Source organism: Anabrus simplex, chromosome X (assembly GCF_040414725.1).
Source record: "Anabrus simplex isolate iqAnaSimp1 chromosome X, ASM4041472v1, whole genome shotgun sequence".
Classification (NCBI taxonomy): Eukaryota; Metazoa; Arthropoda; class Insecta; order Orthoptera; family Tettigoniidae; genus Anabrus; species Anabrus simplex.
This window is the reverse complement of record NC_090279.1, coordinates 142,355,718-142,367,769: the sequence shown is the minus strand read 5'-3', so window position 1 is coordinate 142,367,769 and position 12,052 is coordinate 142,355,718. Positions and strand designations below refer to the sequence as shown.

Genomic DNA, 12,052 nt, shown 5'->3' with positions numbered 1-12,052 from the left:
AGTGTTCTGTTACTCAGGGGACTTTCATTCCCTCTGGATGAGTTTGTGCTCTCTTGGGCTTAATAAAATATTTTTTTGTTTTATTTTTAAATTCAATCGGAAATTCTTCCGTTGATTTAACTTGTTTAGAGTGGATGATTACCTAGTTGTACTTCCTCTTAAAATAAAGAAAACACCATGATTACAAAAGCGTGAGACAAGAGAGAGTTTGCACATGAAGCACTATATCGTAAGTGGCTTTTCGTGTCGTATGATAACAAGATTTAACAAAACTGGAAACGGGTTAACGTAGCGTCTTTCTGCTCAGGGGGTTGTGGTTTCGATTGCCGGCCTAATCAGGGATTTTATCCGTATATAGTTATTTCTTCTGGCTGGGACGGAAGGATGAGTGTTTGTGTTATTCTTAATAAATATCTCCCCGTGCACACGCGATACATCCCACTACATCAGTTTGTCGTCAGGAAGGACATGTGGACGAAACACTGGGCTAAATGCGTACATAGTTCCGACCCAAGGTAACTGAGAAAAGGCGGAGAAGAAGAAGAGTATGAACCACTGTATTCTAGACTTAGTATACTTTTATCAGTAACATTTTAGAAATGCACCAGGTTTCTCTTGAAGATTGAACAACTGTCAAGCCGTCTTACACCGCTGTAAGTCTTTTAACAATTTTGTCATGCGCTACTTGTTGTTGTACGTACTCAGTTTGAAAGTTACGAACTATTCATCCTTTCACTAACAACTTTATTAGGTTACTTTCTAACAAATGTAATGAGAATACACTTAAAATTAGTAATAATGCTTTCTGAGTTATTCAATCTATATTCTGTCTGTCTGTATGTATGGGCATCAAAAGAAAATGGAATAAGAAGAAGAATTTAATGAGTCCGCCTCTGTGGTGTCGTGGTTAGTGTGATTAGCTGCCACTCCCGGAGGCCTGGGTTCGATTCCCGGCTCTGCCATCAAATTGGAAAAGTGGTACAAGGGTTGGAACGGGGTCCACTCAGCCTCGGGAGGTCAACTGAGTAGAGGTGGGTTCGATTCCTTCCTCAGCTATACTGGAAGTGGTTTTCCGTGGTTTCCCACTTCTCCTCCAGGCAAATGCCGGGATGGTACCTAACTTAAGGCCACGGCCGCTTCCTTCCCTCTTCCTTGCCCATCCCTTCCATTCTTCCTATCCCCGCACAAGGGTCCTGTTCAGAATAGCAGGTGAGGCCACCTGGGCGAGGTACTGGTCATCGTCCCCAGTTGTATCCCCCGACCCAGAGTCTAAAGCTTCAGAACACTGCCCTTGAGGCGGTAGATGTGGGATCCCTCGCTGATTCCAAGGGAAAAACCAATCCTGGAGGGTAAACAGAAGAAGAAGAAGAAGAAGAATGGAATGAAAATGGGTATGTAAAGTCGGGGAATAAGGCACTACAATCTAGGCTAAAAGTAATTTTATTCGCACTGAGTGAAATGGTAGTTTAAGGGAAGGCCTAACATTTAATTCTCAAATATTTATGTTATTAGTGGTCCTATCGATAAATAATACACCGGGCGAGTTGGCCGTGCGGTTAGAGGCGCGCAGCTATGAGCTCGCATCCGGGAGATAGAGATGGAAGGAAGTGGCTGTGGCCTTAATTAAGGTATAGCCCCAGCCTTTGCCTGGTGTGAAAATGGGAAACCACGGAAAACCATCTTCAGGACTGTCGACAGTGGGATTCGAACCCACTATCTCCCGGATGCAAGCTCGCAGCCGCGCGCTCCTAACCGCACGGCCAACTCGCCCGGTAAAAGCAATTACTAAATGGTTAAAAGAAACAAGAAAAGAAGTAGAGGAAGTTGGCATAAATCCAAAAGAAATCTTTAATAGAGATATGTTTCAAGCTAAAATTGATAAATTCAAGGGGTTCCACGAAAAACAAAATGAAAAGTCCAAGAACATGTGATCAAAAGAGAGGAAGATGAACCACAGCGAAATGATAAAGAAGTTCTGGGAGAAGAAAAAAGGACTAACCAGCAAGTCAGTTGTTTAGCGTTCTCCAAAGTAGGCCAAGAAATAATAATAATAATAATAATAATAATAATAATAATAATAATAATAATAATAATAATAATAATAATAATAATAATGTTATTGTATTTAAGTTCCACTAACTACTTTTTGGTTTTCGCAGACGTCGGGGTGCCGGAATTTAATCCCACACGAGTTATTTTAAGTGCCATTAAATCTACCGACACGAGACTGACGTATTGTATGTGAGCACCTTCAAATACCACCGGACTGAGCCAGGATTGAGCCCGCCAAGTTGGGGTCAGAAGGCCAGCGCCTCAACCGTCTGAGCTACTCAGACCGCTACATGAGATAATAAAATTGTTGCTTTAGATAATTTATATATCCTACCGCTTTCTAATTTTGACAGAATTAAAGACATAATGAAAATTCTTCAAATATTTCAAAGAAAGTTATGTATTGTAAATCGCGGAGGATATTGCAAAATGTATTTTTGTAGCTGATATTCTGTTGCCCTCCTGCGCTGAAAATGAAACAAAGTAACACAAAGTGTACGGTAACCTTCTTTTATCGTGATGCGCAGTGTGTCAGCGAGTAGTTCTCAATGTTTTCCATTGTGATGTGTGTTTTGGCGTTGATTCGGAAAGAAATCTCTTGTAGGCTGAGAAAAAGTGAAATGGCGTATGGCTTTTAGTGCCGGGAGTGTCCGAGGACATGTTGGGCTCGCCAGGTGCAGGTCTTTTGATTTGACACCCGTAGCCGACCTGCGCGTCGTGATGAAGATGAAATGATGATGAAGATGACACATACACCCAGCCCTCGTGGCAGCGAAATTAACCAATGATGGTTAAAATTCCCTTCCAATCTTCCCATCGCCCACAGGCCCCTGTTCAGCATAGCAGGTGAGGCCGCCTGGGCGAGGTACTGGTTCTTCTGTCCAATTATATCCCCGTCCAAATGCCTCACACTTCAGGACACTGCCCTAAGTGCTAACCATTTAGCCATGGAGCCGGACGTAGGCTGAGAAGGACCGTTCAACATCGCAGGTGCATATTTCAAATGATAAAACTAGCCCGGTTAAATACTTTCCGGAGCTCATCTTGTTCGCCACTAATGAGCTTGCAAACTTGAATAACTTAGATTTCGTTTCAAGACAGCATGAAGTTTATTCAAAATTCTGACCAATGAAAGGCAAGAAACTCACACCTACTGTATTTCACACACAAAGAGTTAGAAATCCTAAGTTTAAAGGAATTTCAAAGCAAAATTTAGCAATTGAAATATGTACTATATGAGATGTAATTCGCCATTTATTGTACTATAGTCTGAAAATCAAACGAGCTGACACACATTTTTTGTATAATTACCTTCTTATGTCCGCAGTAATAAGAATCGAGAGCTTTGAAAATGAAGCAGCAATCCAGAAAGGAGTGAGGCAAGGCTGCAGTTTGTCCCCCCCCCCTCCTTTTTAATGTTTATATAGAACAGGCAGTAAAGAAAATCAAAGAGGAATTTGGAAAGGGAATCACAATCTAAGGAGAGAAAATCAGTATATTGAGATTTGCCGATGATATTGTTATTTTATCTGAGACTGCAGAAAATCTGGAGAAATTGTTGAATGGATAAGAAGTAAACGATGAAAATAAATAAGTTCAAAACAAAAGTAATGGGGTGCAGTCGAATGAAGTTAGGTGATGCAGGAACTATTAGATTACGAGTAGGGAATGAAGTCCTAAAGGAAGTAGATGAATATTGTTAACTGAGTAGTAAAATAACTATGACAGAAGTAAGTAGGATATAAAACGCAGACTAGCACAAGCAAGGGAGAGCTTTCCTAAGAAATTAAATTTGCTCACTTCGAGAATTGATATAGGAATTAGAAAGATGTTTTTGAAAACTTTCGTCTGGAGCGTGGCATTCTATGAAAGTAAAACATAGGACAATAACTAGTTCAGAGAGAAACAGAATAGAAGCTTTTGAAATGTGGTGTTTCAGAAGAATGCTGAAAGTGAGATAGATAGATTGAATCACGAGTGAAGAGGTACTGAATCGAATTAGTGAGAGAAGATAGATTTGGCTAAATTTGACGAGAAGAAGAGATAGAATGATAGGACATATCTTAAGACACCCAGGACTTGTTCATTTGGTTTCTGAGGGAAGTGTAGGGGAGTAAGAATGGTAGGGTTAGACCAAGGTATGAATGTGACAAGCAGATTAGAGGAGATGTAAGATGCAGCAGTTATGTTGAAATGAAAAAGAGTAGCACGGGATAGGGTGGCATGGAGTGCTGCATAAAACCAGTTTATGGACCGATGACTCAAACAACACATATTGTCTTTTGAAAGACTAATTCAAAGAAATATCGGAAATAACATTTTTCTTATGAATGCTAATTCCAGGTGATAACTTGACGTCATATGCACTGATATCGCAATCTTGAATGAGTAGATTATAAATTCTACCCGCTTTGGGGCTAAGTCAGCTGGGAATTGTACTGGAAAATCGTCCATCACTGATATCTCCCCTATTAATTGTCCTATTGAAATGATGCACAGGAGAAAAAAACGTTTTAGAAGTGGATCTCCATTAAGGCAGGTAAATTTCTATTAAGTTTACTTGTGTAAATTTTGTGAGAGTGCAAAATCTCGGATTCGGCTTCGTATAAACCTCCAGTCAATTCAGGGATACAGAAATAATATTGGCCCTAAAATTAACCCAAGGATATTTGAATTCTAAATATCAAGTTTGGTAGAAATATATCCATTAGTTTTCAAGTTATAAGAAGTCAGACTAACAAACAAACAGATACCAAAGCAAAAAAATTATGCAGATGGTCATTATTATACCTGAAACGGATAACTGTACGAAAATTTCGCCAACATAGTCAATGCAAAGACACACGGTCGTTACGGTTTTATGTATATAGATTACTAAGAATATACATAAAGAATGTAAAATGGAACACAGGTATAATCATATCAGAACCACAATTCGTCGACATTATTCTTTTCACTTGTCTACAAGTAAAGGAATGGAATATTTAATTACGTAAGAATCCCGGCCCTACTTATGACACTAGGTGTAAGAAAGAAATCCTTACCTTCATGGCAGACATGTTATGGGACCCTCAGTTCGTGTGTGCACCTCAGGAGAAAGGAGATTGTTAACTGACTGTACAGCTGCTGCCTGTTGCGTTAAAGGCGAGAGAAAGTGAGGCTTGTATCATGGTCCCCTCTCCTAACAGCCTCAAGCGGTAGGATGCACCTTTCAAGGTGGCCTTGGCGAAAACATCGGAGATACCCAAGACATTTACATATTATTAAACCGACCTTTCAGAACGTACTTCTTCTTTGTATTGCCGGAACGTATTCAAGGAGATCACTGATAATTTGCGAAGCGTGGCCTGCAATCCGTGTCTCTAATTGACGTCAAGAATACAGTTTGGTGGATAGAATGTTGATCTTATTTTATTATTATCAATTACACCGCAATTGGGAAATATCCCCGTGGCAATGGTCACTTACAGTAGTGTGATAAAAAGTAAAGTCGAAATCTAACTACCCAACAACACCAACTACAACAACAAGGGTGCAACAAGCAATTCCAAGGAAAGAAAATATTTTTACAAGAAATACTACTAGTTTAACATTGTAAGGCCAGCATCATCATATACAAATTCACATACAACTTAAGTGCTTAACACTACGGCTTACAATACTATAGGTTGAGCTTACTATTAGCTTAACATTACAAGTGATAATAAAGTAAAAACATAATTACCCAACAACAACAACTACAACAGGAGTACAACAAGCAATTCTATGGAAAGAAACTATTACAAGAAATACTACTAGTCTAACATACAAGCTTTTCTGTAAGATGTCTATAAACTGCTCAGTGGTACCTCGATCTAGTTAGGAAGAGGAAGAGGGGGAGGAGGAGAAGGGAAAGAAGCCATAGAGATGGTCCAAATGGGACACACAGTGCTGCAAGGTGGATGCCCACAATGTTGGACTACCGAGAACGTTTGTTTATTCAGCTAAGTTGTCCACCTCAAACAACTCGTGAACGGTCAAAGATTTTGACATTTTGTTTTCACTTTTAGTAATTGTACCAACGGATTCATAATCGAACAGTACATTTTCATTAGAAGTCCGCCTCTGTGGTGTAGTGGTTAGCGTGATTAGCTGCCACCCCCGGAGGCCCGGGTTCGATTCCCGGCTCTGCCACGAAATTTGAAAAGCGATACGAGGGCTGGAACGGGGTCCACTCAGCCTCGGGAGGTCAACTGAGTAGATGTGGGTTCGATTCTCACCTCAGCCATCCTGGAAGTGGTTTTCCGTGGTTTCCGACTTCTCCAGGCAAATGCCAGGATGGTACCTAACTTAAGGCCACGAGCGCTTCCTTCCCTCTTCCTTGCCTGTCCCATCCATTCTTCCCATCCCTCGACAAGTCCCCTGTTCAGCATAGCAGGTGAGGCCGCCTGGACGAGGTACTGGCCATTCTCCCCAGTTTCATATCTGACCCAAAGTCTGAATCTCCAGGACACTGCCCTTGAGGCGGTAGAGGTGGGATCCCTCGCTGAGTCCGGGGGGAAAATGGACCCTGGAGTGTAAACAGATTACAAACGAACGAACATTTTCATGACATCAATATCTTGTGAGATAAGGGTACTAACTTTGTTTTCTTAAATGGAGCTACACCGTTTGCTACACATAGCCTTAAATCTAAGAACATCACAAATTCATCACCATTGATATCCGATAAGTACTTCTCGAGAAAATGTAATGTCATTCTTCGAAGTGTCAGACCTTCTGATTAAGAGGTGATTTTTTAAAATAATAATGTCTGAATCAGTAGTATTCCTCATTTATAGCTGATATACTTAAATGTCATCTGCCACGTGGAAGTGTCGTTTCTAAATTTTCGACGTCATGAAAGAGAAGCGAACACACTTTATCCAGGTGAACACAGGTCGTCTTCACAGCTTCATCATGGCAGACCTCCAATTTTTCTTCTTGAATAAAACTCTTAAGTTGGCAGCGTGGGCTCGTGACCTGGCATTTCTTCTACTTACTTGTACCAGACTCCTCACTGTCATCTATCCCACAGGTATTCACGCTCCGCGGGTGCCCAGCACTAAGTATAGACATTTTTCAAAAAGTTTAAAAACGATGCGGGTATTGAACCAAGGAACACATTACAGAAATAATTATGTAAACAAGTTAATCTGTCCACCTCTGTGGTGTAGTGGTTAGTGTGATTAGCTGCCACCCCCGGAGGCCCGGGTTCGATTCCCGGCTATGCCACGAAATTTGAAAAGTGGTACGAGGGCTGGAACGGGGTCTACTCAGCCTCGGGAGGTCAACTGAGTGGAGGTGAATTCGATTCCCATCTCAGCCACCCTGGACGTGGTTTTCCGTGGTTTCCCACTTCTCCTCCAGGCAAATGTCGGGATGGTACCTAATTTAAAGCCACGACCGCTTCATTCCCTCTTCCTTGTCTATCCCTTCCCATCTTCCCGTCCCCCGCAAGGACCCTGTTGAGCATAGCAGGTTAGGCCGCCTGGGCGAGGTACTGGTCATCCTCCCCATTTGTATCCCACGACCCAAGGTCTGAAGCTCCAGGACACTGCGCTTGAGGCGGTAGAGGTGGGATCCCTCGCTCAGTCCGAGGGTAAAACCGACCCTGGAGGGTAAACAGGTTAAGAAAGAAAATAAGTTAATCTGGCTAGGATTTGTGTCAAAGGGAATACGAGGAGAGAAACAAGTGATCTGAGGCTGTTTTTCCGGAACTCCAAACAGGCTGGAAGTGATTTTCGAAATTTGCTTTTTTTAAATTTTGATTGAGCTATCCATGACTCACAATGTGAAACCTTTTCGAATCCTTTAGCCCTTCAACTTTCGACACAATTGAGAACATTCCTTATTTTTACGTTTTTTGTAGTACGGGGACCACTACTTTGTGTGCTAAGAAATGTTTTCAATAAAAGATAATAGGGCGGCGGTATTCACTTTTTCCTGTACAGCCTTAGGTGACGTGTGCTATACATAATGGAAGACTGGTACTGGTTGTCATGAATACAATAGTGTCGCTAATTCCAGATAGATGTCCATCCCAAAACTAAACTACGAATGATGTGCGACGACAGCAGAAAAGCGAGGGCGATCCAGACATTGGTGTCCAGGATGCCATGTGGAAGTCCACGAAACATGCTGGGATCAGAGCAATTCTTCAGAGTACCGTGCGGTTAGGAGCGCGCAGTTGTGAGCACGCATCCGCGAGATAGTGGGTTCGAGCCCCTGAGCCCTGAGGATGGTTTTCCGCGGTTTCCCCATTTTCACACCAGGAAAATGCTGGGGCTGTACCTTAATTAAGGCCACGGCCGCTTACTTCCCATTCCTAGGCCTTTCCTATCCCGTCGTCGCCATAAGACCTATCTGTGTCCGTGCGACGTAAAGCAAAATAGCTTATATTATAGCTTCTTGAGAGCAAGGGGACACAAAAGGAAGAAAGCCCGGGAAGAGGATGTAGAACCAGAATAAGCTGCAAGAAAAGTATATGTTTTCTCTTTTTCCAGAAAAAAACCCCTGCAACCTGTTTTCCAGTCATTTGACCGGGTCAGGGATGTAATGAATAGAGCCCGGATTTTTAGGCATTAATAGGTTAGAATGCAAACTTGCTGAAGCGAGTAGCAAGTATAGTCTACCTTCACAACGACTATGCTATGGGGTTTGCATAAAAATTAGGGGTACGGCCCATCAGAACCCCTATGTTTTATGTTACTCTTGCTACATTATGGAGGAGCGAGTGGCCGACACTTCCTGCTAACCAAATTCGTTTGCAGTCTAACCTCTTACTGCATAAAAATCCGGGCTTTAGTAATGAATGAAGACCCCATCTTGCGGCGAGGATAGGAATCGTGCCGGCTGCCGAGGCCTACCGCATTCCTCTGGGGCAATGATTAATGACTGAGTGATGAAATGAAATTATAGTGGAGGGTGTTGCTGGAATGAAAGATGATAGGGAAAACCGGAGTACCCGGAGAAAAACCTGTCCCGCCTCCACTTTGTCCAGCACAAATCTCACGTGGAGTGACCGGGATTTGAACCACAGAACCCAGTGGGAAGAGGCCGACGCGCTGCCGCCTGAGCCACGGAGGCTTGTATTTTTTCCCTATTGTGACATGAAGTGTTTCAGCAGTGGTAATTAAGTACAGATTTTATTGAAACTTTCTGGGTTATTTAAGAATTGTATGAGGAACGTTTTGAATATTACAATTTAGCACACGAGGGCGAAACGAAGGCAACCAAGAATGAGTTAGCTGGAAAATTTATAATGTCCAATAACGGACTATTATATTGGTATTATAAACATTTGCTTTCCATAAAGGATATTTAGTCCTACCATTTTCATTTTTGCATGTCTTTTTATCTTGAAATAACTCTTTATGATAAAAATGATGCATATATTGTGGGTTTCTGATATTTACCAATTCTATAAAATATTTCGTAAACCACTACAGATTCAGCACTAACGCCTGGCACTATATAATGTGGGATTGGCACTTGTAGGATTAAACTACGAATGAATTCTGTTCGTATTGCAGTAGATTTAATCAAATGGTTTTGATGTTATCCATAATTGAAGGGACTGTGTTTCCATTCCTTTTCTTCTTCAAACCATGTTGAGAGATTCACAATTCGTCGGAATATCAACAGTTAAACTTCTGGCCAGTATGTGGTCACAGCGGACGTGTTCAGAATCGCTGCTCATTACAAATATTTGAATGTTTAAATACCAGAAACATGTAGCGTGTGTGTCTGTCTGCCTTTGGAATTACTGACGTCACCCGCTTGTGGGGAGATGAGAGAGAGGGCCTTGACTGGTCGCTCCAGGCAATGATCTAGGAGGCCGCGGCACTGAGATGCCGGGAATAAGGAAGAAGAGCAGGTGACTGGAGTATATGAAAGGTTAGGTTGAGCGGATTGTGACAGGCGTTGGCTTAAACTGCCGTTCCTGGAACACGATGAGGTAACTCCACAAGGTGTGGTGGGAACACTTTGAAAATATGCCTGCAGTTTTCCCAACATCCGTGACAGGTATGCGTGACATAATATCAGTCTAAACTCACGACATCGCAGCAGATCGATCAGAGAAAGTCGATACTAAATACCCGTAATATTTTCATACAGTGGAAGCCAATTCCTTTCAGTTTCGACTCAGGTTATAGTAGCAATCCAGAAAGGAGTGAGGCAAGGCTGCAGTCTGGAAAGGGAATCACAATCCAAGGAGAGAATATCAAATATCTGAGACTGCCGAAAATCTGGAGAAATTGCTGAATGACTTTACTAGACAAAAATATTCTTCTTCTTCTTCTTCTTCTTATCGTAATCTGTTTACCCTCCAGGGTCGGTTTTTCCCTCGGACTGAGCGAGGGATCCCATCTCTACCGCCTCAAGGGCAGTGTCCTGGAGCGTGAGACATTAGGTCGGGGAATACAACTGGGGAGAATGACCAGTACCACACCCAGGCGGCCTCACCTGCTATGCTGAACAGGGGCCTTGGTGGGGGATGGGAAGATTGGAAGGGATAGACAAGGAAGAGGGAAGGAAGCGGCCGTGCCCTTAAGTTAGGTACCATCCCGGCATTTGCCTGGAGGAGAAGTGGGAAACTACAGAAAACCACTTCCAGGATGGCTGAGGTGGGAATCGAACCCACCTCTACTCAGTTGACCTCGCGAGGCTGAGTGGACCCCGTTCCAACCCTCGTACCACTTTTCAAATTTCGTGGCAGAGCCGGGAATCGAACCCGGCCTCCGGGGTTGGCAGCTAATCACACTAACCACTACCCCACAGAGTTGAAACTCTGCATTGACTCACATTAACGCTCGTAGAGGTGCAAAAAGGCAAACTCTTAATCTAATCGACCTGATAACGATAATTAAGGTAAGGATTGTAATTTTTAGGAATAAATAAAGAATATTTCTCATACCGGTACTTTATTATATTTCCTTGTATACAATTCATAGCTCATATCCCTATTGAGTTGCTTGCCTGAAGGGCTAGAACTGTGGATTTTTCGTCTCCGTATCTTCCTCCAGGACTTCATTTCTTTGCCTTCTAAACGTCTGTCGAAACAAGTGATCATATCAAAGTGATGGTGACACATCGCTGCTGGTTGACTAAGCAGTCCTACGCCTCCTCCGTTTTATAATCAAAAACTGGAACGATCAGTTGGCTTTGCTCCACTGCCTGCTGGAGAGTTGTTACGAAACAAGGCGGGTGGAGAGGGGGCCATATTTGTAACAAGTAGACCAGTCAGTAGGTGAATGAGGCCACAGCCACCTCGACTTTCAACTGTCTGCAGGTAGCGAACTCAGTGGAAGGAGGACTTGTTCAGATGAAAATAGGTGGAAGGCTGTCACCATTGAAACGGCCCCAGGGTTTTCAGGGTTTCGTAGACTTACTTACTAGAAATGAAAGACAAATATTATGTGGATACAATTGACAACGATGTATTCACAACGACAGCTGACCACTAACTAAGCGCGCGAATCAACACAGCGCCATCTTATGACATTGTATGCATGTGACGTGACGTATTTTTTTGCTAGTCGTTTTACGTCGCACCGACACAGATATGGCTTATGGCGACGATGGGATAGGAAAGGCCTAGGAGTTGGAAGGAAGCGGCCGTGGCCTTAATTAAGGAACAGCCCCCAGCATTTGCCTGGTGTGAAATTGGGAAACCACGGAAAACCATCTTCAGGGCTGCCGACAGTGGGATTCGAGCCCACTATGTCCCGGATGCAAACTCACAGCCGCGCGCCCCTAACCGCAAAGCCAACTCGCCCGGTTGTCACATATTTAGCAGAAACTTCGCATTTCTTTGAAGCGCTATTTTATGAGAGCTGTTTTTCAGTTTTTTTTTTATTTCTTTTGCAACAGATAACCTCCTGTTTTTATCTGTCAATTGAGACATTGAACATTAGACATTACTCTCGGTGATATAGACGTTCTACCCAAACACTTCTGTGTACCCGTTGTCGAGGAT

General features: G+C 42.7%; 1 protein-coding gene across 1 annotated transcript in view; it reads right to left on the bottom strand.

Moving 5' to 3' along the window:
- LOC136886493 (cuticle protein 10.9) overlaps positions 1-5,227 on the bottom strand; it is a 50,151-nt gene extending 44,924 nt beyond the window's left edge. The window contains exon 1 of the mRNA XM_068230998.1: positions 5,097-5,227. Within this exon, the coding sequence (XP_068087099.1) occupies positions 5,097-5,111 (15 nt within the window). The 5' untranslated portion in view covers positions 5,112-5,227. The remainder of the gene's footprint in view (positions 1-5,096) is intronic.
- Positions 5,228-12,052: the final 6,825 nt, after the last annotated feature.